Genomic DNA, 21,674 nt, shown 5'->3' with positions numbered 1-21,674 from the left:
CCATAGTTAAAGATATATTTGTACCTTGCACCTGAAAAAATGGGGACTGATGTGGATTTGAGGACACAATTAGCATGGGCTATAGCTAAGCAGTTAAACCCAGTTTAGAGGGTTAAAGCTGGAGTGATTATGAACTGCATTTTCATTTAGTTGGGTAGTATCATGTGTGCAACACTAGGTGACATGTACTTGGCTGTTTTATGGAATATCTGTGTTTAATTTTTTAAAAGGTATGTATCACTGAAATACAGCAAATAACATGATATATGTGTTTCTGTGTGTCTTCTAGTGTGTAAGTTTAAAGCACATAAAAGATGTGCTGTCCGAGCAACAAATAACTGCAAATGGACCACATTAGCCTCAATTGGGAAAGACATAATTGAAGATGAAGATGGCGTAAGTACTATCCAGATTTACAGTATTTTCCAAAGCTGTTTCTTCTTTAGGGGAACAAAAAAAGGCTAAGCAAAAAAATATTGCCACGTGACCCATTGAAGTTAATTATAGGTGGCTATTTTCCTGAACACTTTTCAAAGATTAACATGGTATTTAGAACAAAAGTTATATTCCTATCTCACAAGACAAGTCTAGCAACTGCGGGCACTAGATTGCAGCTGTAGTACAAGCCTTTAAAGGCCACATGCAGAGAAACTCTGAAGCTGGAGAATTGTTCACAGAAGTTCCTACTGCTCTTAAGCAGAGGTGGTATTTTGCACTATTACCATGCTGTTTTGGCAATCTGTTTTGTGTCCTCCTACCTATAGCTCTTCCCCAGGAGACCTGTTTGGAATTCACTGGATTGCAGGGTGGTTTTTTGCCGATGAAAGCAGGAATTTTAAAATTATCAGGAGAAAACAACAAAAGCTTTTAAGAGGTTTATTGTGATAGATGAGCTATTTTTACAAACACAACCCAGTATGAGCCACTGGTGTGAAATGTTTTCCTAGAAGGTTAGTACTGTGTTGCACACCTGAGTGTCCTGAGTTGCCTGTGGTATTAATAGGACAAAGAATGCACTGAGTAAAGCTTTGCACTGCGTAAAGCTTTGCACTGCGTTTAGAGACTGCTTTATGAAGCTGTGACTTACTAGCCGTGGTTAGCGAGTAAGTAAAGCCATGGAGGTATTCTGCTGTCCTGCATATTTTTCCAAATTTTAGTTATTTTTAATTGGTTTATGTCATGTAGTCAACCTTAACTGAATGGGAACTTGTTTGTATTACTGAGTCTCTGGACTTAACTGTTCTGTTTTTTCATGATTAGTTGCTACCATGGTACCATGACTGAGATGTGTCTCCCCTCTTCAGGTGTCACGTTTTCTGCCTAGCATGTGAAACACCACAGTAGTCCACATTCATTGCTGTTGCCTTGTAAGCATCAGTGTCACTTATCCTGGCTGACCAGCTGCTTCTTTGATGAAAGGGTACAGCTGTGAGAAATAGTTTAAACCCACCTATATTTGAGAGACAAAAGCCTTTAATTTCTATATCTGAGTATTTAACTTTGTTGACTACTTCTCCACAGATAGCTATGCCTCACCAGTGGTTAGAGGGTAATCTGCCCGTCAGTGCCAAATGTGCAGTCTGCGACAAGACTTGTGGCAGTGTTTTACGCCTGCAAGATTGGAAGTGCCTTTGGTGTAAAGCTATGGTAGGTGCAGTGAACCACGTCCAAGCATCTAGGATTTTGTCAGCTTTATTGCTCACCATTATTTTTATTTTGCCATTTCGTAACTGTGCTTTTGGATTAAGTAGGAGCAGGCAGCTTCTGCAAACTCAGGTCTCTCTAGCATTCAGAATGTCTGATGACTGTCCTACTTGCTTCAGTTAATTTTTTATTTGCCCACAGATGCAGCTTTTCTTTAATAGGTGTTGTCATCCAGTGTGTTTTCTCTGCCTTCAGCTAGCTGATAACTGAATGTTCAGATGCCTGTTCCTTAAGCCTAATAATCATACGTTACTTTCTTGTATTTTATATGTTATATTAATATTTATTAATATTAGTGTAGTAATATTTTTATTAGTGCAAAATCTTGACTTTCTCTTCTTCAGTACAATCTGTAGGTTGCTGATTGAAATTCTATAACATACTACTGCTGTTTCCCCAATATATAGTTTTCTCTTTATGAACTTGTCTAAAAAGATGGGTTTCTTATGCAAGTCAGCAGTTTATTTATTGTTGAAGCTTCTGGCAGTTTATTTATTGTTGAAACTTCAGGCTTTGCGTGTAGGCAGTAGGAAATGATTGGCATCTCCAGAGGGGATTTGAAATTTAGGTGAAGTGCAGCAACCTCTGCATGTGCCTCTCCGTCCAGTATCTGTGGAAGAGACCTCTACAACATGGAGTTCGTAGGACCCACCTTTGACAGGTTGTCTGGCTTGGTAGGTGTGCTTGATGCAGATACATCTTCCAGAAAAGCCTGGCGGGCCAGGCAGGTACAGAGCTATTGTTTTGCATGTGCAGAGGGTAGCTGCTGCCACCAACACAGATGTTGGCTGCTGGGAACTTAGTTCTCCCTTCCTCATGGATGGGAGCAAGTGACTCCCCTGAAAGGACAATTTGTATCTGCTACAGGAGTAACTGAAGTTCTCCAAAATAATGTTTTGTTGAATGAGTAACAAACCTTTGCGGTTGAACATTTGTGAGTTTTTTATTGTCTCACTCCTCTTCTCTCTACACCTAAATGTTATATACGAGTCCATTTTTGTTACATAAATACTGTATCAGTTATATTTTCACCTCAAAATTCTACTGGAGGAGAATAACTTCTTGTTTATTTTGTAGGTTCACACTGCCTGTAAAGATCTCTATCCTCGTAAATGTCCACTTGGCCAATGTAAGGTATCGATCATACCTCCAACAGCACTAAACAGTATAGACTCCGATGGTACGTAGTACTTGTAGTGTGCTCAGTGGTAGCTCTGGACTTGCAGTGTCTATTTAGATCTGTATAAATAAACAAGACTAAAATCCTTCTGCTGGGCAGGTGAATGTAGTCCTCAAATTTTCAAAGATAAGTATAATTTTCTGCGTAGGGTTTTAGAGAATTATTTAGCCACCATATTTTTAAAAATATTTTTGAAAGTTTCCCCAGTAGAAATTTTCTCCCATTTTATTTACAACCCTTAGAAACTTTTCAAGTGAATGATGATAGTCCTCAGATGAAGTGAGCTGACGCCTGCCTGGCATGCACCACTCATTCTGTGAGTTCTCAAATTTCAGATAACTTTGCATTATGCAGAGGTAAGCTAGCTGAACATCTCAGATGCAACAACTACTTTATCAGGCTTAAGAGAGGAAATGTTTCCATAGCTTCTCTAATTATTTTTTAAATATAAGCAACATAAGAATCCTGCAGCACACAGATAAAAGCCCAGCAAATGTTCAAAATTCAGAGATGTTTTTTGGTGGCTCAGGATAGAGATGCATGAGCAGTGGGAGACAGCACTTCAAGGCAGAGGGTGGATTTAAATAAGGAGTATCATGAAATCTCATCTGCTTTAATTTTATAGTTTGTATTGTTAGTAAATATAGACCAGCAACTTTAATACAGTTCAATGAATTTTGTAATATGGAGTTAGTAAAAGTGATTCTTTATTCTGGATATATTCACTCTATTTACTTGCTATGTGGTGTCTTAGACATCATTCTGCTATTTATTATTCATACTAGGAAGATTGTTCCTTATGTGAAATTATTTTTCTTGGCATTTAAATTAATTACTCAAACCTTATTTAAAATTAGACATTGTGATAATGCAGAATGAAATTAGCATCCTTTCATGCCAATTTTTTATTCGTAGCTTTAGTATTTTTTAGCAATAAAAACAACAGTCATTTTAATATTGCTGGAGGCAAATGTCAAAACTTATACTAGTGATATCTGAAGTGTTGCTGAGAAACCACTACTTTCATGGACTGGTCATGTTAATGACAACAGTGTCCCTTAGTACTTCTTACTAAGGACCTTGTAGAAAGCCTGCTGTAATTAGTTAAAACCTGCATTTATTCTTATAATCACACTTTTAATCACAGCTGAAGGTCTGTTGATCAGTGATTCTATTATATTTAATAGTATAACTTCACTCTGAAAAGAAAGTTCTTATGCAAGTCTCCCCTGGGAGGAATTGAGTACAAGTAAGTTTTAAAATCTGTGAGTACTCGTAGAAGGGTCATACAGATGTGGATGACCCAGTTCATCCCAGTTAAGTTAAAGCAAAATAAGATTGAAAACCAAGCTTGTAACTTGTAACTGAAATATATATCTAATTATGTGATAATCTGTGAAGATGAGATTTCAGAAGTATTCTAAAAGGTTAATAAACTTCCACTGTTGAAAAACAATAATGCTATTGTCTTCAGGATTTTACTAAATCTAGGCACTGAAAATACCAGAAAGAAAAACAATGAACTAGTAGATTTTGCACAGTTATGTTTCCCTTGCAGGGCTAATACTCGATTTAGCATTTACATTATGCATGATAAAATGTACTTCTTTTGTCCTTCATCCCCTCCTTCCTTTTTCTCATGATTTCTTTTTGTATTGTTCATATTAGAACATCTTATTTATTTCGTTCTTTCTAACTATGTTCACAGGTTTCTGGAAAGCCACATGCCCGCCATCCTGTGCCAGTCCTCTTTTAGTTTTTGTTAACTCAAAGAGTGGAGACAATCAGGGAGTAAAGTTTCTTCGTCGATTCAAACAGTCGTTAAATCCAGCTCAGGTGTTCGATTTAATGAATGGAGGACCTCACTTAGGGTAATGACCTTGGAAATCTTGAGCAATCCTTTCCACAAGGGAATTTAGTGCAAAGTATAGTCTGGTGTTCCCCTTGTTATATCGTGTTATATCCTCTTGTTGCTATAATTCTATCACCAATATCTACTCTGTCTTCCTAATTAAAATCTAAGACATAACAGAATTTCAGGATAAATTCCGGTGGGTGAAGGGATTATAGGATAATATTTTCTTTTTAGAAAAGGTCAAAAATTCAAAACCCAAAGCTCTTGGTTAGTTGACTAGCTTTGACTTCTGTTAATTGATTAGGCTCAAAACTATTACAAATGTTTAGATGTCTTCCTGAATCAGGGCTCTTATGCACAGTTGCCTGGTGCTTTTCTTCCATTTCATGTGTGTAATTCAGATATTCCTTTGACTTTGTTGTGAATAGCTATGGAATAAAATTGTTGTCTAAATGTGCTCTGTATATTTTTGAATTCTGAACACAAATGTCAGCGGGGGAGTCTTCAGTGGGTGATGGAAAAGTACATGAAAACTTTTGTCTTCTGAAAAGTGCATCCAAAATATGGTTTAGGCAACATGTGCAAATGGTCAAGAAAACGACCATCTCATAGAATTTGGAGCAAGAACACAATTAAAACAATCAGGCATTTCTACAGAATCTAAGGGTTGATTGCTGAAGAGAGAGGCATTTAGTTTGCATAGTGGTGGCCACATCCCAGGCATCTTTGCACATTCACAAAGATTAAATTCATGCCCATTTTCTGTTGCCCAACTTAATTCCACTCAGATGTAGTGTTGTGGTTAAATGGCCTATTAATATAAGTTACAGCAACTAGAAGCACTAATTTTTGTACTCTTAAAGATGCAGAATTATGCTTTATGATAAAAACACAGAAGAAACAAATGCACAAAAATTCAGTTCAAACAGTGGGCAAATAATACAAAAGTAATGGAATACAGCTGTGGATTTTTGTAATTAGTACTGTGTTATGGACATGTTACATTAACTCTTTGAGTTCTAATATCCTTTTCATTATTGCCCTGACAATCTGTGCTGAATCTAAGTGACTTTTAGCTAATATTTTGTACATGTAATTATAATGACGTATAAAATTCATCTTAATTGGTGAGGCAATCTTTGAGAGAGGACAGTCTGAGAAATATGTTTGCAAGTTCTCTTCCTTCATATAGGTGTACCATGGCTTAGGAGGCTCATTTTGGTTTTGCACAGTAATTGTAGGTCAGGTTGATTGCTTTTAAAAGATAGGTCCTTAGCAGTTGTTCTATCAGATTGTGTTGATGTCTTCTTTTTTTCTATTTGATGTACAAGGCAGAGTTGCATTGTATGAGACAGTGTATTTCTAGGGGCTTTCTCCCTTTTCTCAGGGTAGGAGAAATTGTTCTGGCATTAATGTTTTTTCCCCTTAAATATCTGCCTCTTTTGTTCTTGGTAGGTATCTGTGTATTGTATGCAAGTGACATTATTTTCCTCAGAAACAATATAAATGCTTCTAACATTTATGATCTTAATATGTTGCCTTGTAGAAATGGTTCAGAGATTATACATATTCTGGAAAATAACATGCATTAAAAATAAACATCTTTATTGTTAATATTTTAAGAGTCCAATTATTTTTTTTTTCACTTTAAATCCCTGTTGTTTTTACGCTTGGCTTTTTCTTCACGTCTCATTCCTGTTTCCTCTGTGTCTCACCTTTCTGCTTGTTCTCTCTCTCTTGTCCTCCTTTTCTGTCCAAGTGTTGTATCCTGGAGGTGTTAAAAGTCAGAGAACAGGAGGAAGAGCCATAGGAAGCGAAAGCACAATATGGCTTTAAGGATCTAATATGAAATACTTGTATTATTGGTCCTATATTGTCGTGATCACCTTATGTTTAATAATTGCCTCCAGTGGTCCTTACATTTAGTTAGCCGTGTGTCAACAAAAGCCCACCTGTATTGTGGAGCACATCCTGTCATTGTGTCTTAACCTCTTCTCATGAAAAGTTCCCAGTGGTGCCTTATGCTTCTGGCTGAAGTGAGAAGCATGGAGCAGTTGCAATTTTATCACTTAGATTATTTTTTTTTAGATATTAATAAAATTAATAAAATAAGGCATAAAATCCTGAAAACAATATCAAGAGAATTTTTTAAAGAAAAACTTGGCATGTTATTTATCAGAAATGTCAGTATAAGTGGAATATACAGCAATGGGTGGGCTACAGATAGGTTAATTAAGTAGATGGTTGTATCCATGTACCCCAGAACAGTAAAAGAAGGACCATAAAGATGCCGTGTACCATATTTTCTCGTAGCAGTTGCTAATGAATGCAACTGCTCTTTTGCTAATGGATGTAACTGGCTCTAACAGGCTGCATTTTCTCTACAGTTTGCGGTTATTTCAGAAGTTTGACAACTTCAGGATTCTTGTGTGTGGTGGCGATGGAAGCGTGGGTTGGGTCTTGTCAGAAATTGATAAGCTCAGCTTGCACAAGCAGGCAAGTGTGCATACTAAGTTTCCTTGCCTATACTGACTAGATTTAATTTTGTGTGCTTACCTTTTCCTTGATTTGGTTCTTTGCCATATCTCTGTAGATGGGCCAAACTCCATAGTTACTGTTAAATGAAAGTTTTTACTGGTATAAATAGGACAAGTTGTGTTGGAATTGTACAATTTGACTTACATGATTTAGACATCCTATATAACTAATATTAGTTGATTGAAATAACAAGCATTTGGAATCACTTTTACTTTTTCTTCTTAGTTCTCAGTAGTATATTTTTTCCTGTTTGTGTTTCAGTGTCAGTTAGGAGTGTTACCCCTTGGTACCGGAAATGACCTTGCTCGTGTCCTTGGTTGGGGAGGATCCTGTGATGATGATACGCAACTTCCTCAGATTTTGGAAAAACTAGAACGAGCCAGCACGAAAATGTTAGACAGGTAAACCTAAATGTGATTTACCACGAGATTCAAATTTTATTTGTTTGGGTTTCCGATGGCCTAAAATCCATCTTAGAGACTTGGCGTTCAGTGGGTTTGGTTTTTAAGTGCAGATCTTAATCTTGAGGGAGGCAGAGATAGCAATGGGGACAGCTCTTTAGCATACTTTTTAAACTGCAGAGTCAGATGAACAAGTGGTTGATGGAACTAGGAAGCATGTTGTCCCAAGACATTCAGAAGGTGACAGTTTATTGCATAACTGATGAAGCTGCATAACTGCCTGTTACAAGAAGTTGTAAGCATCAAGAAATTATGTTTTGAGCAGTTTTATGGATTCCGTGCATGCTATTAAACAACATTAAAGGTGGCATGTTTATTTAGAAAACACCTGAACTCTCTGTCCTTGGATGTGGGGTGAAAATCACCTTGTGTGCTTTCACTCTTCATATAATTTTCTGAGGCATCAGCTATGGACAAGATGCTGAGCTAATTTTCTTAGTCAAAAATGAGACTTTCCCAGGCCTTGTTTTGCATGATATCCATCCGTAGCAGCATTCATAGGAGAGGAGCAATCCCCATTTGAAAAAAGTCAGAGAGGCCGATGCTCATGTTGTTCCAATGAAGGTCTAGCACTGCTTGTGAGAGGAGTATTTCTTACTCTGTTTCTTTCATAGAACCATAGAATCAACTGGGTTGGAAAAGACCTCCAAGATCATCAAGTCCAACCCTTGATCCAACACCTCTGTCGTTACTAGACCATGGCACTAAGTGCCACATCCAGTCTCATCTTAGAAACCTCCAGGGACGGTGAATCCACCACTTCCCTGGGCAGCCCATTCCAATGTCTGATTACTCTCTCTGTAAAGAATTTCTTCCTAATATCCAACCTAAACCTCCCCTGGCAGAGCTTAAGACCATACCTTCTTGTCCTACTACTGGTTGCCAGGAAGAAGAGACCAACCCCCACCTGACTACAACCTCCTTTCAGGGAGTTGTAGAGAGTCATGAGGTCTCCCCTGAGCCTTCTCTTCTCCAGGCTAAACAACTCCAGCTCCCTCAGCCTCTCCTCATAGCTCCAATCCCTTCACCAACCTCGTTGCTCTTCTCTGGACCTGCTGCAGCACCTCAATATCCTTCCTGAACTGAGGGGCCCAGAACTGGACACAGTACTCCAGGTGTGGCCTCACCAGCGCTGAGTACAGGAGAAGAATCACTTCCCTGGTCCTGCTGGCCACACTGTTCCTGATCCAGGCCAGGATGCCATTGGCCTTCTTGGCCACCTGGGCACACTGCTGGCCCATGTTCAGCTTCCTGTCAATCCAAACTCCCAGGTCCCTTTCCGCCTGGCTGCTCTCCAGCCACTCTGTCCCCAGCCTGTAGCGCTGCATGGGGTTGTTGTGGCCAAAGTGCAGAACCCGGCACTTGGCGTTGCTGAGCCTCATCCCACTGGAATCAGACCATCTCTGCAGCTTGTCCAGGTCCCTCTGCAGAGCCCTCCTGCCTTCCAGCAGATCAACGCTCCCCCCTCCCCCCTTGGTGTCATCTGCAAATTTGGTAATGGTACACTCAATCCCCTCTCATGAGCGTTTCTTTTCTTGCTCTAATTACAAACTTGAATGTCATCAAAGGGAATTTTACTTTATTTTTATGAAATAGAGAAACAAGTTCTTTTTTTATTTTCAGGTTTTCTGCAGGCTACTTGATCATTTTAAATCAAAGTATGTAGAGAAATGCTTGTTACTGATCCTCAGATTCTGGAAGATTTGTAGATTAAATGATGTTTCCTTTTTTCTGTACTGAAGAAAAGCTCAGTTTCATTTTTTGGTCTAATTTCAGTAGACTTACTCCCAAGGACATCTGCAGTGATTACTTATTCTTTTCAGCACACTTTGAAAGATGTTGTTACTATTAGTGGTTTCATACTATCTATGCTGTTCAGTGCTGTCCTTTACCAGGGGAAAAATATATATATGTGTCAATGAAGATTCTTCACCATTTTCTTTGTTTTCGTGCCTGCCTCCCCTAGTTGAGATGAAAAAATAATGTCACCCTAGAACTTTTTCTCTAGGAAGACATCTGTTTTCCTTTGACTGCTGCAGTTAGTTTGCACAAATTGTTTTATAATGTAAATTTTTTTTCTAGAAAATCTTTACTGCCTTTATTGAATGTCCCATGATTTTTTCACAAATGAGACTGTTAATCAAATCACTAACAAATAATCTGAACAAATTATTTCTGTTAATCTTAATTATTTCACCCATGAAGTATACAATTAAAAATTAAGCCGCCTTTTTTTTTTTAACAAGTTATTCTGTGGTGTGACGGTGAATTTTCTTTTTGTTAATATGTTGGAGAGAAGATAAAAATAATCTGCTGGAAACTTAAAGCTGTTATGTTTCTTTCAGGTGGAGTATAATGTCATATGAACTGAAATTACCAGCAAAGCCTTCTATTCTTCCAATGACTGCAGAAGAGTCAGAGGAGTGCCAGGTGAACTTTTACTTTTGTTTTTTTGTTTCATGTACTTAACTTGGAGCTTCTGGGCTGACAGTACTTGTAATTGAAGCATTTTTGTGATCTGCTAACTGAACTGAATTTATGTCTGTTGATGCTGTGTATCTCAAGTAATTAGCATTTCCAGTTCTGTATTATTTGCCAAGAAGGAATCTTGCCAATAAGGAGTCTTCAGCAAAACAGTCAGAAAAATTTCTTCCTGAATATATATGTATATTTTAATATATATTAGAAATTATATAGTATATAATTTGTTATGCGAGAATGTAGTATTGTATAATTATGTAATATAATAATACCATATATTTTGTATAATTATTATATATAAGAGTATATATTATATATGATTTTGTATATTATAGTATAATTTGGTAGTATGTTACTGTATAATATTATACATATAATATATTTATATATAATATATACATACATAAATATTTAAAATACATTATATATAAAATCAAAATGTCTGCTATCTTGAGTTTGGAATAAGCATTGAAAAAAACCCCAGCATTTTGGAGGCAAGGGTTGTATTCCTAAAGAAAGAGAGAAGTTTTTTGCAGCTTGAGTTTGATCAGGTGATATGATCCAATTTTCTCTTTGTTCTTCAGAGAGCTTGAAATCATAACCATCATCAAAGAAAAGCTTGTACTATCTGATGAGGTTTCAATTTTGAGAGAGAGAGAGATGTTTTAATCAAATTAATTGGCATGAAAAGTCTGACTAAAAATGAGAAAATAATATATTCCTAAGAAAACTAATGCATATCAATTTCAGCTCAAAAGTACTTGAGAGGCAATAATTAATCAGCAGGCTCTTGAATAATTTAATAATTCAGGCTCTTTTAATTGGCAAGGAGGTTATAACCTTTGACAGATTGCTGGATATAGAGATGCAAAAAGGCTGGGATTTTAACAGGGTTGCTTTGCATGTAGCTCTGCCTCTGGTGTCAGCAACACAGATCAAGGCTTTTATCTTCTCTAATTTTTCAAGACAGTTAAAATTTTCAAGCACATCTTCATCATCATTTTGTTCTAGTTATTTCTGGCTTTGAAATTTTTTTTAGCCCCTTCTGAAAATGGAAGGAACTGCTCTTATAAAACTTCTCTTTTGGAAAATGTATTCTGAAGCCTATATTACCTGTCATTACTTGAGTACCATTTGCTTTTGAGTACCTTGTTCAATCTCTATTTCAATAGGTTTTTTGCATTGTTTACTGAGTTATGATATTTCAGAAAAATAATAATTAACCTTACAGCAGGTGTTGTATTAAATCACAGTTTGAAAAGCAAATGTACATATCTGATTATTTCCCCCCCTTTCCTCCAGTAGTTTCAGGAGACTAATTTCACTTGATTTCCAGAATTCTTATACTGATATTTGAAAAACATTAGTTCATTCTTACAGATCAGTGGTTATCTCTTGTTTTTTCCCTTTAAATGAAAACTGATTCGCTTGTCAGAGTTCTACAATGAAGGCTGGATTTTAGGAGAAAAAAACAAAGTGGTATATCAACCTATTCAAAATCAAGGACAAAAACATGCTAAGATATTTTAAGAGAAACCATCAGAATATTTCAGAACTGCATTTATTTCTTATTTTTAGCTTTAGATTTGGAATTTGGTTAGAATTTTCTTTAAAAATTGATGTCTGAATCCGTAGCTATTTTGAGATAGGATGTGATGTGTGAGGATGCATTTCTGATCCATTCCAAATCTTTTTCTGAGTATTTCAGAATTTGTAATTCCTAATGTTCTTGTAAATACTATCTCTAAATGGTTTTCCCCGTGAGGATTGGTTTTGGTAACATTATACAGTTTAGCAGCCTTTTTCAGTCGTGGTACCTGGGGAGTAAGAGCCCATCTGACAGTAAAAAGAAAATTCCAGGTTATAACTGCAAACATTTGATTTTTTTCTTAGTTGATCAGTTTGTTTGAGGAAAACTTTGCTTATTTTAGAAATAAAAGATGTAAGATTGTAATACTTTAGGTTGTTATAAATCTGAGAAGAAGGTAAATTTTTTCTGCCTCATGGACTGTTTTTAGCCTAGAAATAACTTACTGTTTTCTCTACAGGAGAAAAAGAGCTGTGGATTAAGTTCTTAGATGCAGTGTTACTTTGAATATTAAAGATCTGGCACATAAAATACGGTATGCAGATGAAATCTGCACTGCCAGCCACTTGTCCTTGTATTAGATCTGAAATTAAAATCCTGCTATTTTTTGAGGTGTTTAAACTCACTACTTGGTGTTAAATGCTGAAATGTGTGGAAATTGAAGTCTCTTCTCTCTGTTTTCAGATATCTGCTTATGAGGACTCAGTTGCTGCTCATCTTGCAAAAATTCTGAATTCTGATCAGCACTCAGTTGTCATATCATCTGCCAAGTGAGTCAATCAGTGTCATGCCCAATGTGTGGGATAAACTCCTGTGTAACATCATCACCATAATAGCCTTCTGTCTTAGCCTGATTTTCTTATGGCTAGCCCAACTGGCTTGGCTTAATATATCTTGATTTATATCTTTTAGAGTGGATGTGTTTTTTTTCTGCAAAATTTTTGTATGGTACAGTTGTAATGGAATACTTAATACTAAATTAAAAAAAAATCACACAATATTAATATAAACTGATTTAAAATCACTCCAAATCAATGTATGGCTTCAATATGAAACTGAGCATTACTAATGCAAATATGTGATCTACTCCACATTGCATTTCTTCTGGCTATTTTTTAATGCATACCCATAGGTTTAAGAGGACAAACAGCTTCACCAGTGTGAAGCAGAACTTCAGCTTAGGTAGCTTTATTGTAGCTCTGTCTATATCAGTTCTGTCTCAGACAGTAATGAGTTTTTTTTCCCCAGACTGAAACAATTTAAAATGAGAGAGAATTGACAAATCTCAGACATCATCTGAAACCAGAACTATTCTGTGTATACCTTCTCAATGAAGAAAATCTTATATTTTGCAGTATGCAAAAGACGAAGTTAACAAAATTTCATTTTTAAGGTATACATAGCACATGTAGAAAATAAGGATGCAGGATTATTACAACTCCAGTTTCTAAACAGGGTCTGTATCTTGTTAAATCTGTTTAATTTCTGTCAAATAAATGTCAACCAAATGAACAGTATTTGCAATTATCCACACCTCATTAGTGAGTTTGCTGTCTGTCTTCAGTGTAGGTAATAAGAACCAAGTCTTCTTGATTCACACAGTGGAAATTCATTGCAGCCACTAAATATGCTTCAGGGTCAGCTATGGTTCAAAAGCACGAGCTGTGCAATGGGGTGTGTGTGGCCATATGCTTTCATCTAAGTACTCCATTCAAGTCAGTAGATTTTCTCCACAGTTTCTTAGCTCCATCTTTGAATGGGAGTTGGCATGACTGTGTTTGAAATTATCACAGTGAATGCAAGTTTGCTAAGTCCTCTGGTATGGAAGGTGTACAGACAAGGGAATGGATAAAATCAGTCATGTTTATTTGAGATAAGAGACTGAGATACAATGTGTGCAAAGGCATAAGCAAAAGAGAGGAAGAGTTTTTGTTTTAAAGCTTATCACTTCAATTCTGCAAGCTATGAAAAAGTGTGTCATCTGATTTGCAAGTATGATCACAAAGTTCAGTTTCCAATAAGAATGATTTATAGCAGTGTGCATATGAATACATTGTCGTAAGAATTTAACATTCAAAACATATCTATTTTATTTCATTTGATTTTTCCCCTCTCCTTCTTTTATCTGAAGAATATTATGTGAAACTGTAAAGGACTTTGTTGCCAAAATAGGGAAGACTTACGAAAAACCAATGGAAAATGCAGAGGAAGCTGATGCCATGGCCATTAAAGTAAGCCTATGACTATGTTGAGGTTTAAAGTTGTTGGCTTTTTAAAGTTTATAGCTCCTGGGTGTTTAATTTTCACATTACTCCAAGATGCCCATCCTGGCTTTCATTTCAACCAGTGACTTTAAAATTCTTCTCTTCTTACTGCATAGAACAGTTATTTCCAAACTGTCTTTTATCTCTGAATCTCTATAAACTGTTTAGACTTTCTTCCTTCATAAAGGATAAAGTTCATGGTAACATACATAGAGATGAAAGGATTTTTTTGCATTAGGAGTTATAGGGATTAAGTTAGCTACAAGAAAACAACGGGATAATGAAGAGTGAGTATGCTGTCAGAATGAAGGAGAGAGAGACCACAGTGCTAAAAATAGTGTGTTAAGCTGCAAAATGTAGAGATCATGTTGCAAAAACATTGGGGGAAAAGATGACAGGATTTAGTATGAGACACAAAATTTACAAAAGCTGAAAAAAAAAGAAGAAAACAAAATCCCTGACAGTCCCAGTCAGAAAATGTAGTTGCTAAGCGGCAATTTGTGGTTCACATTTCTATCTGGCACATATTTTAGAAAATGAGTTTTTCTTTTTTACTGTTCTAAGGCCAGACAGTGTTGGTTTTCATTCATTTAAGCACAGAAAATCACTTCATTTCCAGTGCACCTAGAGAGAGCAGCTACTTATTGTTGGCTAGAGGTGTTTGACAGCATCTGGTTCTTTGCTCTGTAGCAACTAACTTGCTTAAATGTGCAGCTCTCTTTCAAAAACAACCCAGTGGGTCTCAGTCTAACAGCTGGTCATGTCTCTACAGATCATCTCTCCAAAATGGGGTACTGAGCACCCATAATGCACAGTATGGGCAAACCTCTGGTGGCTTTCTGTGCTGCAAGCCATTGGGAGAGGAGTCAGATCTAATCTGTACTCTACTTATGTGGCAGGCTGAGTTTAGCATGGTGTGTTATTTTAATCTGAGTGTAGTGTTTTTGTGTTATAATTGCTCTAATCTGATTAAATGTCACAGAGTAGGTCTGCAAAAAAAAACCATGAAGATCTACTCACAGTCTGATATTCCAAAATATTGAACCTCAGTTTGGATCGTACAAGGAAATAGATAGACTAAAGACACCTACAGTTTCAAATATGACCTGGTACTTTAACTCTTGAAAATGTTCACATGTTCACTGTTGACTTTTTTTTGGGGGGGTGTGTGTGTATTCTTTTCCACTTTGTTTTAGTGCTCAGAATTAAATGAGAAGCTAGACCTATTGCTCCAGGCTCTTCACACAGAAGCCCAGGCTGCTCCCATTCTCCCAGGCATTGCTCCCCCCATTGTGGAAGAAGAAGCAGAGGAGTTTTCAAGTGAAGAATCCTTTTCTGAAAGTAAAGAGCAGTTAGTGGAGTGTGTCTCAAAGTCTTCCACCCAGAAACTCTTCAAATCGAGGGAACAGTTAATGCTTCGAGCAAACAGTTTGAAGAAGGCTGTGAGGCAGATCATTGAACAAGCAGAAAAAGGTGCACATCAGCAACGTTTTGATCCGTATTTGTAGAATACGATAGGATCGTGATGTTTGTTTGGGTTTTTTTTTCTAACTAGAATAAGTTTTTATTATAAAATTTGATTTCTACATTCTTACATAGATAAAATTATGTGCTTTCTACAAGCTGCAAAGAAAAGAAACGCAGCTTGTTTGAATGTTGATGACTGTCTGCAGGTGTGAGTACTTATGTACGCGTGTGTGTGCACGTAGGAAAGTGTACATTTTTTTTAACTATTATCCCCCCACAAAAATTCTGATAGCAAGTCTTTATCAACTGTAGAGAACTGATAGACTCTCACTGAATTAGCAATAGAACTCCTTTGTTAATATTTTTTAACTTAAAGCTACAAAAAAGAAAAGCTGGTTTTCTGTGTATGCGTTTTTCTTTAAAAATCTTGAAACTTTCTGTTTTTTCTTTTAATGAGCAGTTGTGGATGAGCAGAATGCTCACAGTGAAGAACAAGTGAATCAATCTCCAGTAGAATACAGCAAAGAATTGGATGAACCCAAGGAAGAGGAAAAAGAGGAAGATACAAAGGAACTTGAGTCCCCATCAAGTGAGCAAATTAGGAATGAAATAAAAATATACAGTGTCCTTATAATTGCATTTGGAGCATAATTGGCTCCCTAATTAACAATACTAGCATCCTGTTTCACTGGAAACTAGTCACAAATTTTAATAGATTTGGATAAATAAAAGTTGAAGAAAAAATGAGGGAGATTAGAATGTGTTTGCAAAGCTGAGAAGGTATTTGCTGGGGAGAGAAGTGCCTGAATTAATTTGATGTTTACACTCGCCTTTCTACATGAACCTGAGCAGGAGCTAGAACCCAGGTAATGGTGGCAATAGCATGTCTCAGTCATAGACATCTTGAGTCCCAGGCTACATAGTAATTTTAGGAAAGCTGCTTCTCAATATGGGTGGAAATTTCAGTCTTTGCCATATTATCAAAGTGGACAGTGATGCATTGCAGGAGGTCACAAGATGATCTGTGAGTCATGGAGAAACAGTGGCAGCTGGTGGACAGCAAAGCCCATCCTCTAGTTACTTCTTGTGACAAAATGAGAAAAGTTGTTTGGGATTTGCATCACCCTTTGTTACCCTAACCCACACTAACATCCTCAAAACTAGTTGTCCTCATGAGCCTCTGCTCTGAAGCTCTGAAGCTAGTGCCTGTGTCAGTAGATCCTATCTTAGAAATAAGACATTAGGCTTTTAGGGCTTCTCTTAACCCAGAAACTCTCATTTTCTCCAGAAATGGGTGTCAGGCTTTCTCCGGTGACTGTCTCTTCATTGCTCCCTTTCCTTTTCCCTTGGTTAGAGGAATTAATGCATGTTGGTTGTCTCTCTTCAATAGTAGCTCATAGAGGATGCTGGCCCTACAGATGACCCAATCCTACTGCCATAACTGTGTAATAAAAGAAAAATATACACATGTGTAGGAATATATTAAACTCCTTGTTTCTTGGCAGTATAATTTCTACATTTAATAGGAATCTGTATTGTTCATATATCTGTGTGAAATAGAGTGCATATTAATGCTGTCAGTGGGCGATAGATGTTTAGGGACAAAGCATGAAACATGAATTCAGTTATCTGCATTGAAACATCAATTTTACTTGTTAGAGTTCCATTATTTTTATCAGAGCATTCACAGCAAAAGTTTATCTTTATTGCAGTTATTCCCGTGACTCTCATCTGTCAAATAAATAACAGCTGCTCTGTTGATATTTCCTGTTTAATATAACTGCCTTGCTCACAAGTACAGAGAGGACAGACTGTGTGAATAGTGTTGTGAATTTTTCAGAAGTATTACGAAAAATTAATGTTAATTTTGTTTTGAGTGTTATAGTTTACGCTCTGAGGATCTTCCTGGTCATTTGATGAAGACTATGTTTTTCCATATGTTAATACCTTCATCTAAATATTTAATAACTCTCATTAGCTATCACTTGCCATTTTTATTCCTTTTCACTTTTTGACATTATTACAGTTTTTTGCCACGCACAGATACAAATCATTTATGTTGTATTGCTATCATGCAATACTGTAGCATTTTGTGATAACTGCTATGGCTGTTACACAGATATTAAAGTCAGGAGGAGCTGTTAGTCCACTTGGTCAGACCTTTTATATAAAACAGTCCAGAAAAATCCATCCACTTTTCTCTGTCCTGTGTTTAATAATTTCTGTTTGACTTAAGAAGATTGTCCAGAAAGGTGTGTAATCTTACTCCTGGGATACAAGAAAGTGAAGAATTTGCCATACCATTGACTACCATTCTATACTAGATTATCATCACTTAAAAAAAAAAGTGAATGCACAAATCCTAGCCTGAATTGATTTGAACACAATGTCTAAATCCTTGTTCTAATTATTTCTTCTATCTCTAGATTTTCTCACTCAGCGTTTTTTTTCCATTAGTGTCTTCATACATTACACCCACATTACTCTCAGGCTGAGTTATGATTGACATGAACTGATCTGTCCCACTCCAGCCATTGAAAAGGATATATTCTATCCTTCCCACCATATTCCTGGTGCTGTTTTCCTGCTGTTGTCTAGGTGCTAGTCCTACTAATTCTATTTTTGCTGAATTAGTTTTCATGTTTTGAGAGGAATAAATCAGATCACCTTGAAATAATTTCATTTTTTTTGTTCTGAGCTTCTTCAGATGGTCAAGGTTGATGTTTTCCTAAGCTGAAGTAGGTTTAACATGTGAGATAATTTGGAGCAGAGGTAGCCAAGAAGTGTCTATCTATGACCATCTGTTGTGTGAAAGCTTTCTACATGCACATGGAAATACTATAACCAAGCATTTGATAATACCCAAGCTTGCTTCCTTGTGGCACCAATTTCTGGCTATATCTGATTGGGCTGAATTTCGCAAAGTTTACCTTCTCCAGGCTAAAGCAGGCACTGGCATATTCTCTCAGGCTGCATGAAACAAGGTCTGCCAGGAAAGCAAATTACAGCACCTGAGGTCAGCCCTCTGCAAAGCCTGTCCTTCATCACCTCCAAAGGCATCCCAAGGCATAACTGGCCTCACTGAGCTACTAGTTACTCTTTGTGAATATCTTCTCTTTCACCCTGATTTTTTTCCCTTTCTTCTTTCTGAACCTTTGTCAACAACAGTTACATTGGCTACCAAACCTTGCTGCCTGTCAAGGTTTTATTGGTTGATCTTCTGGAGAATTTTAACAAATAAGTTAATTGTTTTGGGAATTGCTGGTTTGTTTGTTTGCCTGTTTGTTTTTTGTGAAAAAAGATGATGGAAAACAGGTGTCCCCCACTATCTAACTGCAGAAAACAAGTATGGACATGGCTTTTTCCCTTCCCCTGCAGTTTTCAATTTGTCTGTAAATAAAGATGTCAGAGTTTTTTCTGATGTTTTCATAACCTGATGCAGGCAGGGGGCCCATTTTAGCTGCTTGAAGAAAATACTGTGGCTGTTGATGAGATATTTCCGTGACCTGTGTGTTAGAATAGCTATCTATACTAAAATTGTTATAAATAGTAATGTACTATATATCTATATTTATAAGTAAACATAGATTGAATTTAAGTTCAAGTTTTATTATTTCAGTAATGTTTATAAGAAACTTACTGCAGCATTAAATACTACTGCATTTTAAGGTGATATAATACATTTATATGAACACATTTACATTTAATACATGTAATAGTTTTGCTGGCAGGTTGAAATATAAATGGGAACTCCTCATGTTGAGTACTGTGCACACTTGTTCCTTTTGATATGTGTTTCTCACTTGATCTGTTTCTGAGTTTTCTTTCCTGTATTTAGAAGAAAAACTCTGGTGTAAGGGGGAAGGACATTCGTGTTGAAATAGTAACAGATTAAATTAATCCTTTTGAAACATTTTCAGGGCTGTCAAAACTATGTAGTAATGTCATAATAGGTCTAATTAGTGCTCTTACTTTTGCTTCTTCTGCATAGCTAAAACTGCACCAAGATCTCCCGATCGACGTACAAGCCGAGGTATCCATTCTCAGACAGGTTCCTTCTCTGCTCCAGCTTTGGCTACAAGCAAGGAAAACCTCCCAGTACTTAACACAAGGATTATCTGCCCAGGTAATTATGATTTTAAAATCTGCTGTTCCTTATGCCTTCCAGTCCCCTGCTTGCTGTCAAATAACAACTTGTACTTCATGCCTTGAATTTGTTTGAATTGAGATACGCATCTTTGTGTTGTATCATATAGGAAGAAATGGTTAATAATGTAGAAGATTTCTAATCATTTGGCACAACACCAGAAACATTAGAAGTGTTGCATTTGATTCTGGAGGGTGAAAAGTAAAATTCAGAATCTTAGAATGACATAGTGGTTCAGGGTGGAAGGGATCTCTAAATATTGTATAGTTCAGCCCTCTGTCATGGGTAGTGACATCTTTCACTAGATCAGGTTGCTCAAAACCCCATTCAACCTGACCTTGGACACTTGCAGTGATGGGGCATTCACATCTTGTCTGGGCAACCTGTTCCTTTGTCTCACCACCATCGTCATAAAAATTTTCTTCCTTTTGTCCAATCTCTGGACCCACTCCAGCAGGTTCATGTCCTTCTTATGTTGGGAGTCCCAGAGCTGCGCACACCGCTCGAGGCAGGGTAGCAAGAGAGTGGAGTAAAGAGGCAGAATCTCCTCCTTTGACCTGCTGACCACACTTATTTTGATGCAGTCCACGATAAGGTGGGCTTTCTGGGCTGCAAGTGCTCATTGCCAGGTCACATCTGATTTTTCATCCACCAGTACTCCCAAATCCTTCTATCATTTATCCTGATCAATGCAGGCTGTTGATTAAGATTAAGTGGCTGAGGGTCAAAGCCATGTGAAGTTCAACCCTCTGAGTAAGAGCTGTCTGTGGATACCTCTCTGGAAGTGAATAACCAAAACTACACAAAGCTGCTGTGTAGTTAAAACAGTAGAAAAAAATCTATTCTTACACAAATGCAATTAACAGATGAAAAAAAATATGTTTTTCTCCAAATTTAATTAATACTAGAGAGCGCTAGTAAAAGACTGGGTTAGTTAACTTTATTAGTATAGTTAAAACATAATGGAACTGAGCTTACATTTTTTTCTTTAGGCAAATTTAAGAGAAAGCTTTTAGAAAGCTTTTCTTTGTTTACGTGCATTACATGGTATTTTGTAGAACGACATTGTTATTAGTCAAAGTAGGTGTGTCAAGGCTGTGATCTTTCCACAAATTAAGTTAAACTATGGCTCTACCAGTTGTAAAAATGGTAAGGATATTCCTTAGGAATATTTCGAAAGGATAGGACCAAAGAAAAATCATGGACAGTTAGGAGATGAAGATTAAACTAAATAAAAAGCTGTAGTAGTCTTTTTGTATGTTAGGTCACCCGTTTGGTTACTATACCAACCAGTGAGTGTTGGCCCGAAATCTTAAATTTTCTTTGTAACTTTCTTTTTCAATGGTGGTACATGAAGAGTCAGCCACTGCACCACAGCATAGCTGCCTTTCTCCTTAGAGGAGCCAGAGACCTGAAAAGATAACTAATTGTGGCAGTTTGAGCCACATTAGAAATCCAAAATCCAATTTCCAGGCTTCCCCCACCCCTTCCCACAATTTATCTCAACACCGAAGAGAAAACTTTCAGACCAGAGGCTTTCTTGTCATCCTGGAAACAAACTCCAGTCTTCCTGTGTCTGGGAGATCTCAGTTCTCTTTCGAAGAAATCTGCATCTGCCACATAGATGACTTTCTTATCGGCTTCCTTGCGTTTTAGTTCTCTCACTCTGGCCTCAAGTCTGGAATTAGGTTCACCATCCCACTTCCTCATGTTTTCTCCCTGGGTGCTCAGATAGGACCACAGTTCACTGCGCTTAGATCTATGCTTAGGGGTTTCGCTCCTTCTGCGTGTGATGGAAGGAGATCGCAAGCGGGACCGGGACCAAGATCAAGATTGTGGTTCTGCTGATCTGTCTCTATAGTGTCTGTCCCTGTGGTCTCTGCAGTCATCCTCATATTCAGAGCACCTCTCTCTCAGGTGTTGTAAGTCACATCCCTCACAAACACTCACTCCAAATGCTGCCTCTAACCCTGCTGTGGGCCGCAGGGC

At 37.2% G+C, this 21,674-nt stretch overlaps 1 protein-coding gene across 5 annotated transcripts in view; it reads left to right on the top strand.

Annotated features, from left to right (window-relative positions):
- The window catches only part of DGKH (diacylglycerol kinase eta), a 167,092-nt gene that overhangs the window by 111,073 nt on the left and 34,345 nt on the right, over positions 1 to 21,674 (top strand). For all 5 annotated transcript variants that reach the window (XM_027649738.1, XM_027649729.1, XM_027649747.1 and 2 more), the window contains 12 exons: positions 290 to 396; positions 1,522 to 1,647; positions 2,782 to 2,884; positions 4,593 to 4,755; positions 7,127 to 7,235; positions 7,539 to 7,678; positions 10,084 to 10,168; positions 12,492 to 12,577; positions 13,939 to 14,038; positions 15,268 to 15,544; positions 15,999 to 16,127; positions 19,530 to 19,664. In XM_027649738.1, the coding sequence (XP_027505539.1) occupies positions 290 to 396; positions 1,522 to 1,647; positions 2,782 to 2,884; positions 4,593 to 4,755; positions 7,127 to 7,235; positions 7,539 to 7,678; positions 10,084 to 10,168; positions 12,492 to 12,577; positions 13,939 to 14,038; positions 15,268 to 15,544; positions 15,999 to 16,127; positions 19,530 to 19,664 (1,560 nt within the window). The remainder of the gene's footprint in view (positions 1 to 289; positions 397 to 1,521; positions 1,648 to 2,781; positions 2,885 to 4,592; positions 4,756 to 7,126; positions 7,236 to 7,538; positions 7,679 to 10,083; positions 10,169 to 12,491; positions 12,578 to 13,938; positions 14,039 to 15,267; positions 15,545 to 15,998; positions 16,128 to 19,529; positions 19,665 to 21,674) is intronic.

Source organism: Corapipo altera, unplaced genomic scaffold (assembly GCF_003945725.1).
Source record: "Corapipo altera isolate COAL_440 unplaced genomic scaffold, ASM394572v1 0, whole genome shotgun sequence".
Taxonomy (NCBI): domain Eukaryota; kingdom Metazoa; phylum Chordata; class Aves; order Passeriformes; family Pipridae; genus Corapipo; species Corapipo altera.
This window is presented reverse-complemented; position numbering and strand designations above follow the sequence as displayed.